At 38.4% G+C, this 27,170-nt stretch overlaps 1 protein-coding gene across 1 annotated transcript in view; it reads right to left on the reverse strand.

Annotated features, from left to right (window-relative positions):
• Positions 1-27,170, reverse strand: part of LOC309840053 (elongator complex protein 1-like) — a gene marked incomplete at both ends in the record, with an annotated part of 84,253 nt that overhangs the window by 19,538 nt on the left and 37,545 nt on the right. Inside the window, 7 exon segments of the mRNA XM_082682055.1 lie at positions 19,680-19,753; positions 20,123-20,222; positions 21,020-21,066; positions 21,070-21,138; positions 21,231-21,284; positions 22,496-22,599; positions 22,951-23,057. Of these exon segments, the coding sequence (XP_082538181.1) occupies positions 19,680-19,753; positions 20,123-20,222; positions 21,020-21,066; positions 21,070-21,138; positions 21,231-21,284; positions 22,496-22,599; positions 22,951-23,057 (555 nt within the window).

A 27,170-nucleotide genomic window follows, 5' to 3' on the forward strand; every position in this document is an offset into this window, starting at 1 on the left:
GCAGCCCAAACAGACTAAGACAGTCTGTTTGAAATAAGTATATAGAAGCAGAAAAAAACATCTGCTATATAACTAAATGAAAGTGGGAAAAATTCCTTAGCAAATGAGATCTATTTACAATAGCCAGGACATGGAAGCAACCTAAGTGTCCATTGACAGATGAATGGATAAGGAAGATGTGGCACATATATACAATGGAATATTACTCAGCCATAAAAAGAAATGAAACTGAGTTATTTGTAGTGAGGTGGATGGACGTACATACATACAGAGTGAAGTAAGTCAGAAAGAGAAAAACAAATACCGTATGCTAACACATATATATGGAATCTAAAAAAAAATGGTTCTGATGAACCTAGGGGCAGGACAGGAATAAAGACACAGACGCAGAGAATGGACTTGAGGACACAGGGAGGGGGAAGAGTAAGCTGGGACGAAGTGAGAGAGTAGGATTGACATGTATACACTATCAAATGTAAAGCAGATAGCTAGTGGGAAGCAGCTGCATAGCACAGAGAGGTCAGCTTGGTGCTTTATGACCACCTAGAGGGGTGGGATAGGGAGGGTGGGAGGGAGATACAAGAGGGAGGAGATATGGGGATATATGTATACATATAGCTGATTCACTTTGTGATACAGCAGAAACCAACACACCATTGTAAAGCAATTATACTCTAATAAAGGTGATAAGAAAATTTAAAACAAAATAATTACCTTTGTGTAAAGTTTCAGAGGGGTTGAAAGTCAAATATGTAATGGAAAAATATGTACCATGCAAACGGTACACATAAGAAAACTGAGCCAGCAAATTCATACTGTAAAAAATTGACTTCATGACAAGGATTATAACCAGAGAAAAGAAGAGCACATAACAAAAAAATGGCCAGTTCATTTGGGAATATATAACAATTAAAACATTATAAATGTATATGCTCCTAATAACAAGGTTTCGAAAACATGAAGCAAAAACTGACAGTGAACTACAGTGACAGAACTACAGTGAAAACAGACAAATCCATAATCATAGCTGGAGATTTTAACACCTATCTCTCAGTAAGTGATAGAACAACCAGAGAAGATAGTAAGGGTATAAAAGACCTGATAGAATTATCAACCACCTTGAACCAGTTGACATTTAAAGAACACCACACAGTATATGTATAGCTGATTCACTTTGTTATAAAGCAGAAACTAACACACCATTGTATAAAGATGTTAAAAAAATAAAAAATAAAATAAAAGTACTTGTACTTGGGGAAAAAAATAATAATGATAAAAATAAAGAACACCACACATAAGAATGGCAGAAACACATTCTTTCCAAGTGTACCTGGAAGCCTAACAGGCCGACCATATGCTTGAAAATAAAAAATGTTTCAATAAATTTAAAAGGATTGACATCTTACAGAGTCCATTCTCTGATCACAAAATTATTAAATTAGGAGTCAGTAACTCTAAGATATTTAGAAATTTAACTACTCAGTTCTAAAGAAACCATGGATAAAAGAAGAAATCACAAGGACGATTAGAAGATACATTGACTTATGCTCATAATGATATATCAAATTTTGTGGGATGTAGCTAAGGAGGTTCTTGGAGGGAAATTTATGGTTTTAAATATTCAGATTAGAAAAGAAAAAAGGTTTACAATCAATCTAAGGTTCTACTTTAAGAATCTAGAAGAAGATGAGCAAATTAAACCCAAAGTAAATAGATGGTAGGTAATTATAAAGGTAAGAACAGATATAAATGAAACAGAAAACAGACAATAGCTTAAATTAACAAGGCAAAAATTTGGTTTTCTGAAAAAAATTAAAAATATTGATAAATCCCTAGCAAGACTGACTAAGAAAATTGCCAGTATCTACAGTAAATGACCTTATGGATGTTACATGAATAATGACAGAATATTATGAACTAATTTATGACAATATATCCAATAACTTAAATGAAATAGAACAAATTCTTGAAAAACGAAACTTACCCAAACTGGCATAAGACGAAATAAAAAATAAGAGTAGTTCTATATCTTTTGAAGACATTGAGTTTGCTATCATAATCTTTTCCTCAAATAGAACTCCAGAAACAAATAATTAGCTGGTGAATTCTATCAAACGTTTATTAAATAAACAATACCAACCCTACCAAACCTCCTCAAGAAAACAGATGAACAGACAACTCCCATCTTGTTTTTATGAGGTCAGGAGAATCCTGAAACCAAAACCTGACAGAGACGTACCCATCCCACCCCCCCAAAAAAATCAGTAACCAATAACCCTCATTAACATAGATGTAAGTTTTTTCACAAAATATCTGTAATCCAAATCCAACAATATATGAAAAGGACAATGCATTTTGACCAAATGAGGATTATCTCAGAAATGTAACTTTTAGCATTCAATTATCAATCAATGTAACACGTCATATCAACAGAATAAAGGAGAAAAGGAATCATCTCAATAGGTGCAGAAAGAACATCTTACAAAATTCAACATCCATATATATATGAACTCTCAGCAAACCAGAAGTAGAGGGAAAACCCCTCAACCTGATAAAGGCATCTATAAAAATCCTAATGTTAACATCATACTTAATGATGACATAGTTGTTGCTTTCCCCCAACACTGGGAACACACAAGGATGTGCACGCTACTTTATTTCTAAAATAAAAAAAAAGAACTGTAAATAAGTATTTAACTCTAGTTTGTTGGTTTGCTTTTCATTGTGGCACAGGTTAGCAGTTCCAAAACCATTTTTTGTATTGAAGACTTGAAGAAAAGAATAAATACATTGAGAATAATGGGAAGAAGGAGCTACAAATACAGAAAGTGAGAAGCATGCATTACATACAGCCTGTAGTTTTTGACTGGAAGTGCATGTATCAGTTTTAAAACATGGTTTTTAACACTGAAAAAAATAAATATCTGTGTCTATGTTTTAACAGAGATAGAAATAGAGATATACAAGCACACATGTGTTTTCCACTAAAAGGAACTAAGACCCCTTGGAGAAATGAAAGATTGCAGGGCTGGGACAGGAAAAGTACAGGGGGAACCTGGAACATCTGATTCAATCAGCTAGGCAAGCAAGTACTCAGGGAGTGACTGGGTCAGGCCAAATTACACAGGAGTTATGATGAAGGGGCTCAGGCTAGACAAACCTGGAACAATTTGAATGTGAAAATAACTTCAGATATTATAGTTACAGTCAGTGTTTATAACTAAACAATATATCATATCGCATTGAATAATAAAAGTACGTATGAGGCCATACTGACATAAATAAACCAGTGAACAGATAAATAAAAGGGGAGGAAAAGAAAGGCCTTTTTAACCATAATATGCAAAGAAAAGGGGTAGGTGAGAAAGAGAGAGAGAGAGAGGGAGAGAGAGAAAGAAAAAGGAAGGAAGGAAGGAAGGAGGGAATGAAGGAGGGAAAGAAGGAAGGAAGGAAAGGAAAGAAGGAAAGAAAATAGAATTAAGAAATCAATTTATAATAAATTAGTAGGTGAGGGGACAAGGGGAAGATGGCAGAAGAGTAAGACGCAGAGATCACCTTCCTCCCCACAGATACACCAGAAATACATCTACACATGGAACAACTCCTACAGAACACCTACTGAACGCTGGCAGAACACCTCAGACCTCCCAAAAGGCAAGAAACTCCCCACGTACCAGGGTAGGGCAAAAGAAAAAAGAATAAACAGAGACAAAAGGATAGGGACGGGACCTGCACCAGTGGGAGGGGCTGTGAAGGAGGAAAGGTTTCCACACACTAGGAAGCCCTTCACGGGCGGAGACTGCAGGTGGCAGAGGGGGAAAGATTCGGAGCAGCGGAGGAGAGCACATCAACAGGGATGCGGAGGGCAAAGTGGAGAGATTCCCGCACAGAGGATCGGTGCCGACCGGCACTCACCAGCCCGAGAGGCTTGTCTGCTCCCCCGCCGGGGTGGGCGGGGCTGGGAGCTGAGGCTCGGGCTTCCGGTCAGAGCACAGGGAGAGGACTGGGGTTGGCGGCGTGAACACAGCCTGCAGGGGGTTAGTGCACCACGGTTAGCCGGGGTGGAGTCCAGGGAAAAGTCTGGACCTGCCGAAGAGGCAAGAGACTTTTTCTTCCCTCTTTGCTCCTGGTGCGCAAGGAGAGGGGATTAAGAGCACTGCTTAAAGGAGCTCTAGAGACGGGTGTGAGCTGCGGCTAAAAGCGCGGACCCCGGAGACAGGCATAAGATGCTAAGGCTGCTGCTGCCGCAACTAAGAAGCCTGTGTGCGAGCACAGGTCACTATCCACAGCCCCCTTCCAGGGACCCTGTTCAGCCTGCCACTGCCAGGGTCCCGGGATCCAGGGACAACTTCCCCGGGAGAACTCACAGAGTGCCTCAGGCTGGTGCAGCGTCACGCCGGCCTCTGCCGCTGCAGGCTCGCCCAGCACTCCATAGCCCTCCCTCCCCCCTGCCTGAGTGAGCCAGAGTCCCTGAAGCAGCTGCTCCTTTAACCCCGTCCTATCCGAGCGAAGAACAGACGTCCTCTGGCGACCTACATGCAGAGGCGGAGCCAACTCCAAAGCTGAGACCTGGGAACTGAGAGACAAAGAGAAAGGGAAATCTCTCCCAGCAGTCTAAGATGCAGTGGATTAAAGCTCCACAATCAACTTGATGTACCCTGCATCTGTGGAATACATGAATAGACAAGAAATCATCCCAAATTGAGGTGGTGGACTTTGAGAGCAAGATTTAATATTTTTCCCCTTTTCCTCTTTTTGTGAGTGTGTATGTGTATGCTTCTGTGCGAGATTTTGTCTGTATAGCTTTGCTTTCACCATTTGTCCTAGGGTTCTATCCATCCGTTTTTTCTGTTTGTTTTAGTGTTTTAAAATTTTTTTCTTAATAATTATTTCTCATTTTAACAACATTATTTTATCTTACATTATTTTATTTTACTTTACCTACTTTCTTTCTTTCTTTCCTTCCCTCCTTTAGACAACGAATCATCCGAAATTGAGGAGGTGGACTTTGAGAGCAAGATTTATGATATTTCCCCCTTTTCCTCTTTTTGTGAGTGTGTATGCATATGCTGCTGTGTGAGAATTTGTCTTTATAGCTTGGCTTCCACCATTTAGCCTAGGGTTATATCCGTACATTAAAAAAAATTTTTTTTTCTTAATAATTATTTTTTATTTAAATAATTGTATTTTACCTTACTTTATTTTACTTTATCTTCTTTCTTTCTTTTTTTCCTTCCTTCCTTCCTTCCTTCCTCCCTCCCTCTCTCCTTTCTTTCTTTCTTTCTTTCTTCCTTTCTACTTCTACTAATTCTTTCTACTTTTTCTCCCTTTTATTCTGAGCTGTTTGGATGAAAGCCTCTTGACACTGCAGCCAGGAGTCACTGCTGTGCCTCTGAGGTGGGAGAGCCAACTTCAGGACACTAGTCCACAAGAGACCTCCCAGCTCCACATAATATCAAATGGCAAAAGTCTCCCAGAGATCTCAATCTCAACAGCAGCACCCAGCTTCACTCAACGACCAGCAAGCTAGAGTGATGGACACCCTATGACAGAAAACTAGCAAGACAGGAACACAAAACCACCCATTACCAGAGAGGCTGCCTAAAATCATAAAAAGTCCACAGACACACCAAAACACACCACCAGATGTGGATCTGCCCACCAGAAAGACAAGATCCAGCCTCACCCAACAGAACACAGGCACAGTACCCTCCACCAGGAAGCCTACACAACTCACTAAATGAACGTTAGCCACTGGGGACAGACACCAAAAACAATGGGAACAAGGAACCTGCATCCTGCAAAAAGGAGACCCCTAACACAGTAAGATAAGCAAAATGAGAAGACAGAAAAACACACAGCAGATGAAGGAGCAAGATAAAAACCCAGCAGACCTAACAAATGAAGAGGAAATAGGCAGTCTAACTGAAAAAGAATTCAGAATAATGATAGTCAAGATTATCCAAAATCTTGGAAATAAAATAGACAAAATGCAAGAAACTTTTAACAAGGACCTAGAAGAACTAAAGATGAAACAAGCAATGATGAACAACACAATAAATGAAATGAAAAATACTCTAGATGGGATCAATAGCAGAATAACAGAGGGAGAAGAACAGATAAGTGATCCGGAAGATAAAATAGTTGAAATAACTACTGCAGAGCAGAATAAAGAAAAAAGAATGAAAAGAAATGAGGACAGTCTGAGAGACCTCTGGGACAACATTAAAAGCACCACCATTCGAAATACAGGGGTCCCAGAAGTAGAAGACAAAAAGAAAGGGACTGAGAAAATATTTGAAGAGATTATAGTTGAAAACTTAAAGGAAATAGTTAATCAAGTCCAGGAAGCACAGAGAGTCCCATAAAGGAAAAATGCAAGGAGAAACACTCAAGACACATATTAATCAAACTGTCAAAAATTAAATACAAAGAAAACATATTAAAAGCAGCAAGGGAAAGACAACAAATAATACACAAGGGAATCCCCATAAGGTTAACAGCTGATCTTTTAGCAGAAATTCTGCAAGGCAGAAGGGAGTGGCAGGACATATTTAACGTGATGAAGGAGAAAAACCTGCAAGCAAGATTACTCTACCCAGCAAGGATCTCATTCAGATTTGATGGAGAAATTAAAACCTTTACAGACAAGCAAAAGCTGAGACAGTGCAGCACCACCAAACCAGCTTTACAACAAATGCTAAAGGAACTTCTCTAGGCAAGAAACACAAGACAAGGAAAAGACCTACAATAACGAGCCCAAAATAATTAAGAAAATGGGAATAGGAACATACATATTGATAATTACCGTAAATATAAATGGACTAAATGCTACCAACAAAAGACACACATTGGCTGAATGGATAGAAAAACAAGGCCTATATATATGCTGTCTACAAGACACCCACTTCAGTCCTAGAGACACATACAGACTGAAAGTAAGGGGATGTAAAAAGATATTTCATGCAAATGGAAACCAAAAGAAAGCTGGAGTAGCAATTCTCATATCAGACAAAATAGACTTTAAAATAAAGACTATTAGAAGAGACAAAGAAGGACTCTACATAATGATCAAGGGGTTGATCCAAGAAGAAGATATAACAATTGTAAATATTTATGCACCCAACATAGGAGCACCTCAATACATAAGGCAGATACTAATAGCCATAAAAGGGGAAATTGACAGTAACACATACATAGTAGGGGACTTTAACACCCCACTTTCACCAATGGACAGATCATCCAAAATAAGAATAAATAAGAAAACACAAGCTTTAAATGATACATTAAACAAGATGGACTTAATATGTATAGGACATTCCATCAAAAAACAACAGATTACAAATTTTTCTCAAGTGCTCATGGAACATTCTCCAGGATAGATCATATCTTGAGTCACAAATCAAACCTCGGTAAATTTAAGAAAACTGAAATTGTATCAAGTATCTTTTCCGAACACAACGCTATGAGACTAGATATCAATTACAGGAAAAGATCTGTAAAAAATACAAACACATGGAGGCTAAACAATACACTACTTAATAGTGAAGTGATCACTGAAGAAATCAAAGAGGAAATAAAAAAATACCTAGAAACAAATGACAATGGAGACACGACGACCCAAAACCTATGGGACCCAGCAAAAGCAGTTCTAAGAGGGAAGTTTACAGCAATACAATCCTACCTTAAGAAACAACAAACATCTCGAAGAAACAACCTAACCTTGCACCTCAAGCAATTACAGAAAGAAGAACAAAAAACCCCCAAAGTTAGCAGAAGGAAAGAAATCATAAAAATCAGATCAGAAATAAATGAAAAAGAAATGAAGCAAACGATAGCAAAGATCAATAAAACTAGAGCTTGGTTCTTTAAGAAGATAAACAAACCTGATAAACCATTAGCCAGACTCATCAGGAAAAATAGGGAGAAGACTCAAATCAATAGAATTAGAAATGAAAAAGGAGAAGTAACAACTGACACTTCAGAAATACAAAAGATCATGAGAGATTACGACAAGCAACTCTATGCCAATGAAATGGAAAACCTGGAAGAAATGGACAAATTCCTAGAAATGCACAACCTGCCAAGACTGAATCAGGAAGAAATAGAAAATATGAACAGACCAATCACAAGCACTGAAATTGAAACTGTGATTAAAAATCTTCCGACAACCAAAAAGCCCAGGACCAGATGTCTTCACAGGCGAATTCTATCAAGCATTTAGAGAAGAGCTAACACTTATCCTTCTCAAATTCTTCCAAATATAGCAGAGGGAGGAACACTCCCAAACTCATTCTTTGAGGCCACCATGACCTTCATACCAATACCAGACAAGGATGCCACAAAAAACAAAACAACAGGCCAATATTACTGATGAACACAGATGCAAAAATCCTCAACAAAATACTAGCAAACAGAATGCAACAGCACATTAAAAGGATCATACACCATGATCAAGTGGGGTTTATTCCAGGAATGCAAGGATTCTTCAATATACGCAAATCTATCAACACGATACACCATATTACCAATTTGAAGGAGAAAAATCATATGGTCATCTCAACAGATGCAGAGAAATCTTTTGACAAAATTCAACACGCATTTATGATAAAAACCCTGCAGAAAGTAGGCAAAGAGGGAACATTCCTCAACATAATAAAGGCCATATATGACAAACCCACAGCCAACATCGTCCTCAATGGTGAAAAACTGAAAGCATGTCCAATAAAATCAGGAACAAGACAAGGTTGCCCACTCTCACCACTCTTATTCAACATAGTTTTGGAAGTTTTAGCCACAGCAATCAGAGAAGAAAAGGAAATAAAAGGAATCCAAATCAGAAAAAAAGAAGTAATGCTGTAACTGTTTGCAGATGACATAATACTGTACAGAGAGAATCCTAAAGTTGCTACCAGAAAACTACTAGATCTAATCAATGAACTTGGTAAAGTAGTAGGTTAAAAAATTAATGCACAGAAATCTCTGGCATTCCTATACAGAAATGACAAAAAATCTGAAAGTGAAATCAAGAAAACACTCACATTTACCACTGCAAAAAAAAGAAAAAATTATCTAGGAATAAACCTACCTAAGGAGACAAAAGACCTGTATGCAGAAAATTATAAGACGCTGATGAAAGAAATTAAAGATGATACAAATAGATGGAGAGATATACCATGTTCTTGGATTGGAAGAATCAACATTGTGAAAATGACTCTACTACCCAAAGCAATCTAAAGATTCAATGCAATCCCTAACAAAATACCACTGGCATTTTTCACAGAACTAGAACGAACAATTTCACAATTTGTATGGAAACACAAAAGACCCCGAATAGTCAAAGCAATGTTGAGAATGAAAAACGGAGTTGGAGGAATCAGGCTCCCTGACTTCAGACTATAATACAAAGCTACAGTAATCAAGACAGTATGGTACTGGCACAAAAACAGAAAGATAGATCAATGGAACAGGATAGAAAGCCCAGAAATAAACCCACGCACATATGGTCACCTTATCTTTGAAAAAGGAAGCAGGAATGTACAATGCAGAAAGAACAGCCTCTTCAATAATTGTTGCTGGGAAAACTGGAAATGTACATGTAAAAGTGTGAGATTAGATCATTCCCTAACACCATACAAAAAAAAATCTCAAAACGGATTAAAGACCTAAATATAAGGCCAGAAACTACCAAACTGTTAGAGGAAAACATAGGCAGAACACTCTATCACATAAATCACAGCAAATCCTTTTTGACCCATCACCTAGAGAAATGAAAATAAAAACGAAAATAAACAAATGGGACCTAATGAAACTTCAAAGCTTTTGCACAGCAAAGGAAACCATAAACAAGACCAAAAGACAACCCTCAGAATGGGAGAAAATACTTGCAAATGAAGCAACTGACCAAGGATTAATCTCCAAAATTTATAAGCAGCTCATTCAGCTCAATAACAAAAAAACAAACAACCCAATCTAAAAATGGGCAGAAGACCTAAATAGACATTTCTCCAAAGAAGATATACAGACTGCCAACAAACACATGAAAGAATGCTCAACATCATTAATCATTAGAGAAATGCAAATCAAAACTACAATGAGATATCATCTCACACCAGTCAGAATGGCCATCATCAAAAAACCTAGAAACAGTAAATGTTGGAGAGGGTTTGGAGAAAAGGGAACACTCTTGCACTGCTGGTGGGAATGTGAATTGGTACAGCCACTATGGAGAACAGAATGTAGGTTCCTTAAAAAACAACAAATAGAATTGCCATATGACCCAGCAATCCCACTACTCAGGGCATATACCTATGTGTCCCTCATCGGATGAATGGATAAAGAAGATGTGGCACATATATACAGTGGAATATTACTCAGCCATAAAAAGAAATGAAATTGAGCTAGGTGGATAGACCTAGAGTCTGTCATACAGGGTGAAGTAAGTCAGAAAGAGAAAGAAAAATACCGTATGCTCACACATATATATGGAATTTAAGAAAAAATAATGTCATGAAGAACATAGGGGTAAGACAGGAATAAAGACACAGACCTACTAGAGAACGGACTTGAGGATATGGGGAGGGGGAAAGGTAAACTGTGACAAAGCGTGGACATATATACACTATCAAACATAAGGTAGATAGCTAGTGGGAAGCAGCCACAAAGCACAGGGAGATCAGCTCAGTGCTTTGTGACCACCTGGAGGGGGTGGGATAGTGAGGGTGGGAGGGACGGAGATGCAAGAGGGAAGAGATATGGGAACATATGTATGTGTATAACTCATTCCCTTTGTTATAAAGCAGAAACTAACACACCATTGTAAAGCAATTATACTCCAATAAAGATATTAAAATATCTACAAACAATAAATGCTGGAGAGGGTGTGGAGAAAAGGGTACACTCTTGCAGTTTTGGTGGGAATGTAAACTGATACAGCCACTATAGAGAACAGTATGGAGGTTCCTTAAAAATCTACAAATAGAACTAACACATGACCCAGCAATCCCTCTACTGGTCATTTCCCTTGTGCAAACCATAATTCAAAAAGAGTCATGTACCAAAATGTTCATTGGAGCTCTATTTACAATAGCCAGGACATGGAAACAACCTATGCGTCCATCAACAGATGAATGGATAAAGAAGATATACATATATATATATATATATATACATGTATACAATGGAATATTACTCAGCCATAAAAAGAAACGAAATTGAATTATTTGTAGTGAGGTGGATGGACCTAGAGTCTGTTATACAGAGTGAAGTAGGTCAGAAAGAGAAAAACAAATATGGTATGCTAACACATATATATGGAATCTAAAAAAAAAAAAAAAAAGGTCATGAAGAACCTAAGAGCAAGACGGGAATAAAGACACAGCCGTACTAGAGAATGAACTTGAGGATACGAGGAGGGTGAAGGGTAAGCTGGGATAAAGAGAGAGAGTGGCATAGACATATATACACTACCAAACGTAAAACAGTTAGTGGGAAGCAGCCGCATAGCACAGGGAGATCAGCTCGGTGCTTTGTGACCACGTAGGGTGGTGTGGGTAGTGATGGTGGGATGGAGGGAGATGCAAGAGGGAAGAGATATGGGGACATATGTATAACTGATTCACTTTGTTGTAAAGCAGAAACTAACACACCATTGTAAAGCAATTATACTCCAATAAAGATGTTTAAAAAAAACATAAAAACTAAGCTCCCTGCACTCAGCACATTTTAATAATAATATATACCAGTTAAAATTAAGACTACAGCCCAACTACTACTGGATTTCTACTCTGAAATCAAAGAATGAAAAAAATCAGGTACCAGATTCATTTACCTTCCTAAAAGGTGTGATTTAGTCATCATGGCTGGCTGCGGGCTATATCCCCACACACGCACACAAGAAAATCATTATGGAACTTAGAGCTACATTTTTTTTTTTATGTTCCCATATCTCTTCCCTCTTGCATCTCCCTCCCTCCCACCCTCCCTATCCCACCACTCCAGGCAGTCACAAAGCACTGAGCTGATTTCCCTGTGCTATGCAGCTGCTTCCCACTAGCTATCTACCTTACGTCTGGTAGTGTATATATGTCCATGCCTCTCTCTTGCCCTGTCACAGCTCACCATTCCCCCTCCCCATATCCTCAAGTCTGTTCTCTAGTAGGTCTGTGTCTTTATTCATGTCTTACCCCTAGGTTCTTCATGATATTTTTCTTTCTTAAATTCCGTATATATGTGTTAGCATACGGTATTTGTCTTTCTCTTTATGACTTACTTCACTCTGTATGACAGACTCTACGTCTATCCACCTCATCACAAATAGCTCAATTTCATTTCTTTTTATGGCTGAGGATGTATGTGCCACATATATATGTGCCACATTTTCTTTATCCATTCGTCCGATGATGGGCACTTAGGTTGTTTCCATCTCCGGGCTATTGTAAATAGAGCTGCAATGAACATTTTGGGACATGAGTATTTTTGAAATATGGTTTTCTCAGGGTATATGCCCAGTAGTGGGATTGCTGGGTCATATGGTAGTTCTATTTGTCATTTTTTAAGTAACCTCCATACTCTTCTCCATAGTGGCTGTAGCAATTAACATTCCCACCAGCAGTGCAAGAGTGTTCCCTTTTCTCCACACAACCTCCAGCATTTATTGTTTCTAGACTTTTTGATGATGGCCATTCTGACTGGTGTGAGATGATATCCCATTGTAGATTTTATTTGCATTTCTCTAATGATTAATGACGTTGAGCATTCTTTCATGTGTTCGTTGGCAGTCTGTATATCTTCTTTGGAGAAATGTCTATTTAGGTCTCCTGTCCATTTTTGGATAGGGTTGTTTGTTTTTTTCTTATTGAGCTGCATAAGCTGCTTGTAAATTTTGGAAATTAATCCTTTGTCAGTTGCTTCATTTGCAAATATTTTCTCCCATTCTGAGGGTTGTCTTTTGGTCTTGTTTATGGTTTCTTTTGCTGTGCAAAAGCTTTGAAGTTTCATTAGGTCCCATTTGTTTATTTTTGTTTTTATTTCCATTACTCTAGGAGGTGGGTCAAAAAGGATTTGCTGTGATTTATGTCATAGAGTGTTCTGCCTATGTTTTCCTCTAAGAGTTTGATAGGTTCTGGCCTTACATTTACGTCTTTAATCCATTTTGAGCTTATTTTTGTGTATGGTGTTAGGGGGTGATGTAATCTCGAACTTCCACATGTACCTGTCCAGTTTTCCCAGCACCATTTATTGAAGAGGCTGTCCTTTCTCCACTGTACATTCCTGCCTCCTTTATCAAAGATAAGGTGACCATATTTGCGTGGGTTTATCTCTGGGCTTTCTATCCTGTTCCATTGATCTATCTTTCTGTTTTTGTGCTAGTACCATACTGTCTTGATTACTGTAGCTTTGTAGTATAGTCTGAAGTCAGGGAGCCTGATTCCTCCAGCTCCGTTTATCATTCTCAACATTGCTTTGGCTATTCGGGGTCTTTTGTGTTTCCATACAAATTGTGAAACTGTTTGTTCTAGTTCTGTGAAAAATGCCAGTGGTATTTTGATAGGGATTGCATTGAATCTGTAGATTGCTTTGGGTAGTAGAGTCATTTTCACAATGTTGATTCTTCCAATCCAAGAACATGGTATATCTCTCCATCTATTTGTATCATCTTTAATTTCTATCATCAGTGTCTTATAATTTTCTGCATACAGGTCATTTGTCTCTTAGGTAGGTTTATTCCTAGATATTTTTTTCTTTTTGTTGCAATGATAAATGAGAGTGTTTTCTTGATTCCACTTTCAGATTCTTCATCATTTCTGTATAGGAATGCCAGAGATTTCTGTGCATTAATTTTGTATCCTGCTACTTTACCAAATTCATTGATTAGCTCTAGTAGTTTTCTGGTAGCATCTTTAGGATTCTCTATGTATAGTATCATGTCACCTGCAAACAGTGACAGTTTTACTTCTCCTTTTCCGATTTGGATTCCTTTTATTTCCTTTTCTTCTCTGATTGCTGTGGCTAAAACTTCCAAAACTATGTTGAATAAGAGTGGTGAGAGTGGGCAACCTTGTCTTGTTCCTGGTCTTAGTGGAAATGGTTTCAGTTTTTCCCCATTGAGGATGATGTTGGCTGTGGGTTTGTCATATATGGCCTTTATTATGTTGAGGAAAGTTCCCTCTATGCCTACTTTCTGGAGGGTTTTTATCAAGAATGGGTGTTGAATTTTGTCGAAAGTTTTCTCTGCATCTATTGAGATGATCATATGGTTTTCCTCCTTCAATTTGTTAATATGGTGTATCATGTTGATTGATTTGCATATACTGAAGAATCCTTGCATTCCTGGAATAAACCCCACTTGATCATGGTGTATGATCCATTTAATGTGTTGTTGGATTCTGTTTGCTAGTATTTTGTTGAGAATTTTTGCATCTATGTTCATCAGTGATATTGTTCTGTAGCTTTCTTTCTTTGTGACATCCTTGTCTGGTTTTGGTATCAGGGTTATGTTGGCCTCGTAGAATGAGTTTGGGAGTGTTCCTCCCTCTGCTATATTTGGAAGAGTTTGAGAAGGATAGGTGTTAGCTCTTCTCTAAATGTTTTATAGAATTCACCTGTGAAGACATCTGGTCCTGGGCTTTTGTTTGTTGGAAGATTTTTAATCACAATTTCAATTTCAGTGCTTTTGATTGGTCTGTTCATATTTTCTATGTCTTCCTGATTCAGTCTTGGCAGGTTGTGCATTTCTAGGAATTTGTCCATTTCTTCCAGGTTGTCCATTTTATTCGCATAGATTTGCTTGTAGTAATCTCTCATGATCTTTTGTATTTCTGAAGTGTCAGTTGTTACTTCTCCTTTTTCATTTCTAATTCTATTGATTTGAGTCTTCTCCCTTTTTCTCTTGTTGAGTCTGGCTAATGGTTTATCAAGTTTGTTTATCTTCTCAGAGAACGAGCTTTTAGTTTTATTGATCTTTGCTATCGTTTGCTTCATTTCTTTTTCATTTATTTCTGATCTGATTTTTATGATTTCTTTCCTTCTGCTAACTTGGGGTTTTCTTGTTCTTCTTTCTCTAGTTGCTTTAGGTGCAATGTTAGGCTGTTTATTCGAGATGTTTCCTGTTTCTTAAGGTAGGATTGTATTGCTATAAACTTCCCTCATAGAACTGCTTTGGCTGCATCACATAGATTTTGGGTCGTCATGTCTCCATTGACATGTGTTTCTATGTATTTTTTGATTTCCTCTTTGATTTCTTCAGTGATCACTTCGTTATTAAGTAGTGTATTGTTTAGCCTCCATGTGCATGTATTTTTTTTTTACAGATCTTTTCCTGTAATTGATATCTAGTCTCATAGTGTTGTTGTCGGAAGAGATACTTGATATAATTTCAATTTTCTTAGATTTACTAAGGGTTGATTTGTGACCCAAGATATGATCTATCCTGGAGAATGTTCCATGAGCACTTGAGAAAAATGTGTATCTGTTGTTTTTGGATGGAATGTCCTATAAATATCAATTAAGTCCATCTTGTTTAATGTATCATTTAAAGTTTGTGTTTCCTTATTTATTTTCATTTTGGATGATCTGTCCATGGGTGAAAATGGGGTGTTAAAGTCCCCTACTATGAATGTGTTACTGTCGATTTCCCCTTTTATGGCTGTTTGTATCTGCCTTATGTATGGAGGTGCTCCTATGTTTGGTGCATAAATATTTACAATTGTTATATCTTCTTCTTGGATCGATCCCTTGATCATTATGTAGTGTCCTTCTTTGTCTCTTCTAATAGTCTCTATTTTTAAGTCTATTTTGTCTGATATGAGATTTGCTACTACTTTTGGTTTGCATTTGCATGAAATATCTTTTTCCAACCCCTTAATTTCAGTCTGCATGTGTCTCTAGGTCTGAAGTGGGTCTCTTTTAGACAGCAAATACATGGTCTTGTTTCTGTATCCATCCAGCCAATCTGTGTCTTTTGGTGGGAGCATTTAGTCCATTTACATTTAAGGTAATTATCGATATGTATGTTCCTATTCCTATTGTCTTAATTGTTTTGGGTTCGTTATTGTAGGTATTTTCCTTGTCTTGTGTTTCTTGCCTAGAGTAGTTCCTTTAGCAGTTGTTGCAGAGCTGATTTTGTGGTGCTGAACTCTCTCAGCATTTGCTTGTCTGTAAAGATTTTAATTTCTCTATCAAATCTGAATGAGATCCTTGCTGGCTAGAGTATTCTTGGTTGCAGGTTTTTCTCCTTCATCGCGTTAAATATGTCCTGCCAGTCCCTTCTGGCTTGCAGAGTTTCTGCTGAAAGATCAGCTGTTAACCTTACGGGGATTTCCTTGTGTGTTATTCGTTGTTTTTCCCTTGCTGCTTTTAATATGTTTTATTTGTATTTAATTTTTGACAGTTTGATTAGTATGTGTCTTGGCGTATTTCTCCTTGGATTTATCCTGTATGGGACTGTCTGTGCTTCCTGGACTTGATTAACTATTTCCTTTCCCATATTAGGGAAGTTTTCAACTATAATCTCTTCAAATATTTTCTCAGTACCTTTCTTTTCCTCTTCTTCTTCTTGAACCCCTATAATTCGAATGTTGGTGCGTTTAATGTTGTCCCAGAGGTCTCTGAGACTGTCCTCCATTCTTTTCATTCTTTTTTTTTTCTGCTGTGCAGTAGTTATTTCCACTATTTTATATTCCATGTCACTTATCCATTCTTCTGTCTCAGTTATTCTGCTATTGATCCCATCTAGAGTACTTTTAATTTCATTTATTGTGTTGTTCATCGTTGTTTGCTTCATCTTTAGTTCTCCTACGTCCTTGTTAAATGTTTCTTGCATTTTGTCTATTCTATTCCAAGGTTTTGTGTCATCTTTACTATGATTATTCTGAATTCTTTTCCAGGTAGACTGCCTATTTCCTCTTCATTTGTTAGGTCTGATGGGCTTTTATCTTGCTCCTTCATCTGCTGTGTGTTTTTCTGCCTTCTCATTTTTCTTATCTTACTGTGTTTGGGGTCTCCTTTTTGCAGGCTGCAGGTTCGTAGTTCCCTTTGCTTTTGGTGTCTGTCTCCAGTGGGTAAGGTTGGTTCAGTGGGCTGTGTAGGCTTCCTGATGGAGGGGATTAGTGACTGTGTGCTGGCGGATGAGGCTGGATCTTGTCTTTCTGGTGGGTAGTTCCACGTCTGGTGGTGTGTTTTAGGGTGTCTGTGGAATTATGATGATTTTAGGCAGCCTCTCTGGTAATGGGTGGGGTTGTGTTCCTGTCTTGCTAGTTGTTTGGCGTAGGATGTCCAGCACTGTAGCTTGCTGGTCATTGAGTGAAGCTGGGTGCTTGTGTTTAGATGTAGATCTCTGGGAGATTTTTGCCATTTGATATTATGTGGAGCTGGGAGGTCTCTTGTGGACCAGTGTCCTGAAGTTGGCTCCCCCACCTCAGAGGCACAGCACTGACTCCTGGTTTCAGCACCAAGATCCTTTCATCCACACAGCTTGTAATAAAAGGCAGAAAATGTAGAAAGAAAGCATTAGTAGAAGAAGAAAGAAAGAAAGAAAGAAAGGAGAGAGGGAGGGAGGGAGGAAGGAAGGGAAAAAAAGAAAGAAAGAAGATAAAGTAAAATAAAATAAAGAAAGATAAAATATAATAAAGTTATTAAAATAAAAAAATAATGACTAAGAGAAAAAAAAATGAATGGATAGAACCCTAGGACAAATGGTGGAAGCAAAGCTATACAGACAAAATCTCACACAGAAGCATACAAATACACACTCACAAAAAGAGGAAAAGGGAAAAAATCATAAATCTTGCTCTCAAAGTCCACCTCGTCAATGTGGGATGATTCTAGGAGGGAAAGAAGGAAAGAAAGAACGAAGATAAAGTAAAATAAAATAAAGTTAATAAAATAAAAAGTAATTATTAAGAAAAAAATTCAAAAAAAAAAAAACCGGATGGATAGAACCCTCGGACAAATGGTGGAAGCAAAGCTATGCAGACAAAATCTCACACAGAAGCATACACATACACACTCACAAAAAAGAGGAAAAGGGGAAAAAATCATAAATCTTGCTCTCAACGTCCACCTCCTCAATTTGGGATGATTCATTTTCTATTCATGTATTCCACAGATGCAGGGTACATCAAGTTGATTGTGGAGCTTTAATCCGCTACTTGTGAGGCTGCTGGGAGAGATTTCCCTTTCTCTTCTTTGTTCTCACAGCTCACAGAGGCTCAGCTTTGGATTTGGCCCCGCCTCTGCTTGTTGGTCACCGGAGGGCATCTGTTCTTCACTCAGACAGGATGGGGTTAAAGGAGCTGCTGATTCGGGGGCTCTGGCTCACTCAGGCCTGGGGGAGGGAGGGGTACAGATGCAGGGTGAGCCTGCGGCGGCAGAGGCTGACGTGACATTGCACCAGCCTGAGGCACTCTGTGAGTTTCCCGGGGGAGTTGTCCCTGGATCCCGGGACCCTGGCAGTGGCCGGCTGCACAGGCTCCCCGGAAGAGGGGTGTGGATAGTGACCTGTGCTCGCACACAGGCTTCTTAGTTGCGGCAGCAGCAGCCTTAGCGTCTCATGCCTGTCTCTGGTGTCCACGCTTTTGGCTTCAGCTCGCGCCCGTCTCTGGAGCTCCTTTAAGCAGCGTTCTTAATCCCCTCTCCTCGCGCACCAGGAAACAAAGAGGGAAGAAACAGTCTCTTGCCTCTTTGGCAGGTCCAGACTTTTCCCCGGACGCCCTCCCAAACAGTCGTGGTGCACTAACCCCCTGCAGGCTGTGTTCACGCCACCAACCCCAGTCCTCTCCCTGCGCTCCGACCGAAGCCCGAGCCTCAGCTCCCAGCCCCGCCCGCCCCGGCGGGGGAGCTGACAAGCCTCTCAGGCTGGTGAGTGCCTGTGGGCACCGATCCTCTGTGCGGGAATCTCTCCGCTTTGCCCCCCCCCCACCCCTCTTGCTGTGCTCTCCTCCACGGCTCTGAAGCTTCCCCCCTCCGCCACCCACAGTCTCTGCCCGTGAAGGGGCTTCCTAGTGTGTGGAAACCTTTCCTCCTTCACAGCTCCCTACCGCTGGTGCAGGTCCCATCCCTATCCTTTTGTCTCTGTTTATTCTTTTTTCTTTTGCCCTACCCAGGTACGTGGGGGGTTTCTTGCCTTTTGGGAGGTCTGAGGTCTTCTGCCAGCGTTCAGTAGGTGTTCTGTAGGAGTTGTTCCATGTGTAGATGTCTAGTTTCTTTTTTAACAAAATATTAGTAAACATCTTTCCAGTATAAAGTTTCCCCCAAATTCAGAGATTCAAACAATGGATCATTTCCTTCACAACAGTGGCTCAGGCATTTTTGAGTCACAGGCCTTTTTATAAGTCTGCTGAAAGCCTTGTGTCTTCTGCCCGGACAAATACACAGAGACACAAGATGGTGTAAAATTTCCCTGGGTTCACAGGCCATCTAAAGCCCATATGGTTCCCCTTAGGCTAGGAAGCCCTGTTTCATACAATGAGCCTCATGATTCCTTCTGCTAGGAATGTCTATTACACCATACGATATAAGAAGCAAAGTGTGACAAAAAGTGAACCTCTGAGAATCTGATTGAAGACATATGTAATAAAAGATTTAAAGACTTTTAAGTTTTAAAAATCTTAATGGAATACTTGCTGTCTTCACACATAAGTCATAACAATAAGCTAACTAATCATATACATGGTACTTACTTGCCCAACCACTTCTGAATTTGAGCTAAAATCAGGGCTCGATGATGAATAACTTCTAAGTTTCCCCTTGGCATCTTAAAATAAATAAATCAAATCAATAACATTTTTAATTAAATAGAAAAAAATTAAATACCCAGGATATACAACTTTACCTAACTCTTCTTAGAGAACTAATACAACACTGTCAAATGAGCATACTTTTGGCAAAATTTAGTTGTGTTCAAAATTTATTTTGACTTTTAAGAGAAGTTTCCCTCTTAGCCTTACTGGGCAGAGCCTGTATTAACATTCCTTTGTATAAAGCTAACAGAGAACTTAGCAAGGAAAGGCTTATAATAAATTAATACAAATGGTAAGAGAGCCTAAAATATAATCCACAAGAATTCTGTTTGGTATTTACTGCCAAATGACTATCAGAAATATAGCCTGAAAAATCAGCTTACCTGTAATATAAGCTTTGTGTCCTGGGGCACAACAGTGACAATGCATGAACCCCTCTCCACCTTCCGCAGAGATTCCCCATTAGACACAGGACAAGCCACTCTCCATTAACTGCAGCTGAAACTGCACATTATCCAAAGTAGAAGGAAGCAATTAACAACTAAGCCACACTGCTCTCTCACTCAGCCTCAAGACCATTAGCCCCTCTGATAAACAACCTTATCCCAGAATCTTGTGCTCTCTCACAGAGCCCTCATGCACATGCCCATACACAACTTCTCAACTGATATGGAAAACACAGGGAGGATTGGGTAGCTTCTCTCTGTCTTCTTGTACGGATAAAGCTATGATCGTATCAGTGAAAGATTCCCTGTTTCCAAGTTATCAATAGAAGCAAAGCAAATAAGTGGGCTATTTTTATTTTCATAAGAAAATTGTGTGCATGCACACACATACACACTGGGTGGGGTGGGCATGGAACACAGAAAAAAGTGCGGCCGATTTCCTACAAACCATGAGATGGAGTCCTTCAGATATACAATAGAGGGTTGCCACAGTGAGAAAAGAAAGATTACAAAGAAGATTGAGCATATTGCCAGTTTGGTGCCTACATGGTAATTCAAAGTAAAATATTAGTTATATTAAAAAATTTCCTGAAAATTTTTGTTTACCTTAGGATGTGCTGCTTAAGGAAGGACCTCCTTCTCTGTGCTAACTGGTGTGGAGTGATTCAATTGAGATATTATGTTGAGATTAGGGGCTAAGTAAATGAACTTGAAAAGTTTTCTCCAGTCTAGGACTCCATGATAAACAGCAACAAATTGTATGCAACAATCTTAAGTCATCAAGACTTCAAAGGACAAATGATATTACAGCAGGGACTATTTTCTATTTCATACACTGAAAACTTACTTTTCAATGAAGCATCTCTCAGGCAAAAACAGTGTTAAGTATGGGAATGAGTCGTTAACAATAAAAACTCACCATATACTGCAAATGATGTGATATTTGAAGCAACCTACAAAAGGTCGGGGAGGCAAAGGGGAGAGTTAGCTATATTACCTGGAGCCAAGACTGAGAAAGATCCAGTGTCAGAACAAGCCTTGATACCTCAGTGTCACTGATGAAAAAGCGACATCTGTCAGTCAGGCCAAGGACACATTCCTTCAAAGAAATAAAATATGAAATTACAAACAATTCTAACCAAACTAGTTAAACCAAACTCTTCTATTACATGGCTCCATTGCCCTATGATTTCACATCTAGGTCCTTGCAATGGGGACTTAAGATGCCTAAGATGTGGTTGGTCTAGTGCAAAGTGGACTATGGCGCATCCAGTGCATCAGCAAGCCCTGCCATTTCTATCTCCTACGCATGTCTCAAACATATCACCTTTCGGCCCTCACTGCCTCCACTCACAGCCACTTCAACTCTCGTCCCTTTCAACCTACTCAACCTACTCTCTACTGGGCAGCCAGAATAACCTTTCAAACCATGAAGCACATCACACTACTCCCTGATTAAAATCATCAGTTTCCCAATCTATGTTAAATGAGCAAAGCCACACTCCTTCCCATGGCCTATCACTAAGGTCTAGCCATGGCTTCCATTAGGTTCCTGGAATAAGCTGAGCTCTTTCTAAGCTCACAGTAGGTACAGTTCCTCCTCCCTGGAACACTCTCCCTTTCTCAGAGATAGAGCTTTCTTTTTCTTCACACTCAGCACATACACCACCACCTCCTAGAGGCTTTCCCAGACCACCAAAAGTTGGTCTCCCCATCCTCACAGCTACCATCCTCTAACTAGCCTCAAACACTTCTCTATTCTCTACCATTACACCCTGCTCATTTACTTCATTCTCCTATCAGAAGGGACAGCCATACCCGTATTGATAGATTAAAAATTCCAGAAGGGCAGGAATTAGTCAGCTGTTTGGTTTTGTAACCACTGTGTCCTACCACCTGCCACAATTATAGGCATTCTAATATTTGATGAATGATAACCTACTGAATACTAGTTTCAAGATTACATTTCTGTTGTCCCCAAAAGTTACTTATAAAACTAACCTTGAATGTTGTGTACAACTGGAGATAAATGTCTGCCAGTTGCATTTTTCTATTTTTGAATTTATACTTCCAAGGAAAGGAATCAACTAACTACTACATGCCAGGCAATCTCTTAATCCCATTTCAGAGATTGAGAGGCTGAGACTCAGGAAACTTCTCATTGTTGACAGTGAGTAACTTCTCATTGTTTCCTTGAGATTTAGTGGACACTCAGGTCCACCTCCAAAGCACACACTCTTTCTACTTAATGCTATCACTTTCTGGGTCACTGCTCTAAGTGGTAAGTTTTTCTGCCTTGTGTTTACTTACCTCTCCTCCAATCATGGCCAATTCGGTCTGTGCGCACAGATAAGGAAATCGAACAAGAAATTCACCAGGGTTCTTCCATGGTTCAACAGCCAGAGAGGGTGATTCTGCAGGATTGGCAGATGAGGTTTACCAAGAGCTGATCTTCTCTTTGTAAAAAACAAAAAAAAAAAAAAACAAAAAACTGTTACACTAATACTTGCTAAAATGCTTAACATGCAATTTAAATCATTTTCCAAATGTGTTTCAGAAACTCATTAAAGTACTCCAGTTCATTACAAGAGAAAATACAGGGAGAACACACCTGCTAATTCCACTCTATAGATTAGGGATAGTTTTTCAGGGTAGTTAAAAGACCTAATAACCACCGCAGCACTGATAAGATACAAGTATATGTGCTCAAGAATTAAATATCTACGTAAGCCATAAACATGCTTTCCTAACATTTTGATACTCATCCCAAAGGTACTTAATTATCTGACCACCAGCCACCTGCAGTGCTACTGACTTGGTCTTGGAGTTGCAGCACAGACGGATTATGACCCCATCCACTGTCACAGATGAACTGACAAGAGTAAAAAAAAAAAAAAAAAAGGGAAATGAGGAAGGCTTGAACAGACCATTTTTCTCAAAAGTACTGACATTTCATTGATTTTGCAAAACAGAAAAAGATATAATTTTCCTTTGGTGCTGCACTGCCTATTTCAATATAACATAAATATAATAAATGCACACCCATATGTATATACACACTAATAGATAAACTATTGCAAGTGCAAGCCCAAGTAAAGCAATTACCTGTCACATGACATTATTTTCCACAATGTCAATAAACTAGGTGTCTACATTGTGAGGTCATCACTCCTATTCTGGCAGAAACTTTATATAACTTATTGCAACTTATTTCAATTTACTGCATTAAATAAAGCAGTGAATCTGTAGGAAAGTGAGCACACTTAATACCTCTATTGCTATTATATTCATTCATAGAAATCTGTGGGTCTCCCTTAATGGGAAGAGGGGAATCTGTTATTGCCATTTTAGTTTTTCCTGAGTCAACGAACCAAGAGTAGACATGTCTTAAAGGAAGTGGAAGAGGTACGATAAAAGCAAATGGTGCCAATGCTAACATTTATTCAAAGAGTTCTTAACAAATCTACAAAAAACCCCAAAATGCCACAAATTTGGGGAGGATAAATTATCTGACAAGTTAAGGGAATAGACTCTGGAGGTGCAATGGCTAGAGTTGGATTCTGGCTCCACCTGCGTTATCTCAGGCAAGTTACTTAAACTGCTCTGTGCCTCAGCTGCCTCAGCTGTACAATGAGGGCGCCAAACAGTACATACTTCAGAGAGGTATTGTGAGAAATAAGTGAGTTAATATAGGAAATGCACTTAAAAGAGTACCTTTTACAAAGCACAAGCTATAGTAAATGTAAGCTATAAGCTGATTGGGGGACTACATATTCATCATAGACATTAACATTTTGCATGAACAAAACAGTCTTCTTTGAGAAACAAAAGTCAAAGCAGCAGAAATATATTTTAAATGACTTCTCACTTCCTTTACAGCAAATGAGATGACGGCATCTACCTTTTACAAGATAATGATAAAAAAACTTCAAATTTGGAGTAGTAGAAACATGCATAATTTAGGCATTTCTAATGTAAATTGCTCTGTTTTCCAAAGGAAGCCCTGTTAAGTCTGCATGCAGCTAGCACATATTCTGCATCCAGACATATTCACAAAACCTTCTTAAAAATATGAAGCATTATTGGGATTTCCCTCGTGGTCCAGTGGTTAAGACTCCACACTCCCAATGCAGGGATCCCGGGTTCAATCCCTGGTTGGGGAACTAGATACCGCATGCCACAACTAGAAAAGATCCTGTGTGCCGCAACTAAGACCTGGCGCAGCCAAAATAAATCAAAAATAAATAAATACTTTTTAAAAACATGAAGCATTATCATTCAAAGATTAGAAGTTAATGACTGCATTTGGAATATGCTTTATGTATACAATAAAGACAGGTTCCTAATTTTGCAACAACGGTTTTCAAAACTTCAAGCTAACCAGTAGACCTTTAATTACATGTGAATCTGGGGATTACTATCAATGTATGCCTAATGTGCCGAGTTTTGACACTAGAAACCTGAGGATTTCTCGGAGCTGTCCAGACAATGCTATCTGCTGCACAACAGGGCTTGCAATACAGAAAACAGCATCCATTAATGAAACCTGTTACGTGACAAAGATGCAGTCAGGAATCAAAATGAAACTCAGGGCCAGGGAGCTATGAAATTTTAGCAAAGAAAAATAGAAGAGGCTTTCTAGTAATAAATGCAATCAAGTGCCAAACAAAATGTATAGGAGGCCGGAAGAAGTATTTTGAAGTCACTAAATCAAAATGAAGTGCATATATATAGATCTCATAATTGATTTTAATAACTAACAAGGGTAATTAGAGTGGCTAATTCTCATAGGCTAATAATTACTCTGCTGGAATGTAAGTATAAGCTGAATTAAAATTCTTAACACACCTTAAAAATGTTTTGCTTCATCTATTGGTATTTGTGCTATTTTTCACCAATTCTTGATGCATTTTTTTTTATTTTTAAAATAATTTTAATATTTCCACATTTTATTTTTTTAAAAAATTATTGAAGTATAGTTGATTTACAGTGTTGTTAATTTCTGCTGTACAGCAAAGTGACTCAGTTGTACATATATATTTATATATTCTTTTTCATATTCTTTTCCATTATGGCTTATCATTATGGCTTTTCATTATGGCTATTGAATATATATCCTTGTGCTATACAGTAGGACTTTGTTTATCCATCCTATATGTAATAGTTTGCATCAGCTAATCCCAAACCATCCCTCCCCCACTCCTCCATCCCCTTTGGCAACCATAAGTCTGCTCTCTGTGTCCTTGAGTATGCTTCTGTTTCATTGATATGTTCATTTGTGTCATATTTTAGATGCCACATATAAGTGATACCATATGGTACTTGTCTTTCTCTTTCTGACTTACTTAGTATGATAATCTCTAGGTCCATCCATGTTGCTGCAAATGGCATTATTTTAGTCTTTTTAATGGTTAATATTCTGTTGTATATATATACCACATCTTCTTTATCCATTCATCTGTTGATGGACATTTAGGTTGTTTCCATGTTTTGGCTATTGTAAATAGTGCTGCTATGAAGATAAGGGTGCATGCATCTTTTCAAATTAGAGTTTTGTGTGGGTGTATGCCCAGGAGTAGGATTGTTGGATCATATGGCAACTCTATTTTTAGTTTTTTGAGGAGACTCCATACTGTTTTCCACAATGGCTGCACCAATTTACATTCCCACCAGCAGTGTAAGAGGGTTCCCTTTTCTCCACACCCTCTCCAGCATTTATTATTTGTAGACTTTTTAACGACAATTCTTACCGGTGTAGGGTGGTACCTCATTGTAGGTTTGATTTGCATTTCTCTAATAATTAGTGATGTTGAGCAGCTTTTCATGTGCCTCTTGGCCATCTGTATGTCTTCTTTGGAGAAATGTCTATTTAGGTCTTCTGCCCATTTTTCACTTGGATTGTTTTTCTGTTATTGAATTGTATGAGCTGTTTGTATATTTTGGAAATGAAGCCTTTATCGGTTGCATCATTTGCATATATTTTCTCCCAATCTGTAGGTTGTGTTTTCATTTTGTTTATTATTTCCTTTGCTGTGCAAAAGCTTATAAGCTTGATTAGGTCCCATTTGTTTATATTAGCTTTTATTTCTATTGCCTTGGGAGACTGACCTAAGAAAACATTTGTACGATTTACGTCAGAGAATGTTTTGCCTATGTTCTTTTCTAGGAGTTTTATAATGTCCTGTCTTATAAGCCATTTTGAGTTTATTTTTGTGTATTGTGTGAGGGTGTGTTTTAACTTCATTGATTTACATGTAGTTGTCCAACTTTCCCAACACCATTTGCTGAAGAGACTGTTTTCTTCATTGTATGTTCTTGCCTCCTTTGTCAAAAATTAATTGCCAATTAGAGCTAAGGCCAAACTCTTATTTTGGGGGGCTTTACTTATTAATCTGTAAGATGAGAGAGCTGAACTAGGTGTGTAGGTTTATTTCTGGGCCCTGTATTCTGTTCCATTGATCTGTTTGTCTGTTTCTGTGCTGATACTACACTGTTTTGATTACTGTAGCTTTTTAGGATTGTCCAAAATCTGGGATGGTTATGCCTCCTGCTTTGTTCCTTTTCCTCAGGTTTGCTTTGGCAATTATGGGTCTTTTACTGTTTCATATGAATTTTAGATTATTGGTTCTAGTTCTGTGTATTAAAAAAAAAAGTCATTAGTAATTTGATAGGGATTGCATTAAATCTGTAGATTGCTTTGGGTAGTATGGCAATTTTAACAATATTAACTCACCAGTCCAAGAGCTTGGGATATCTTTCCATTTCTTTGAATCATCTTCAGTTTCCTTTATTAATGTTTTGTAGTTCTCAGCATATAAGTCTTTCATCTCCTTGGTAAGACTTATTCCTAAGTATTTTTTTTTCTTCTTCTTTTTTTTTAACATCTTTATTGGGGTATAATTGCTTTACAATGGTGTGTTAGTTTCTGCTTTATAACAAAGTGAATCAGTCATACATAAACATATGTTCCCATATGTCTTCCCTG

The sequence above is a fragment of the Grampus griseus genome, assembly GCF_964374135.1.
Source record: "Grampus griseus genome assembly, chromosome: X".
Lineage (NCBI taxonomy): Eukaryota > Metazoa > Chordata > Mammalia > Artiodactyla > Delphinidae > Grampus > Grampus griseus.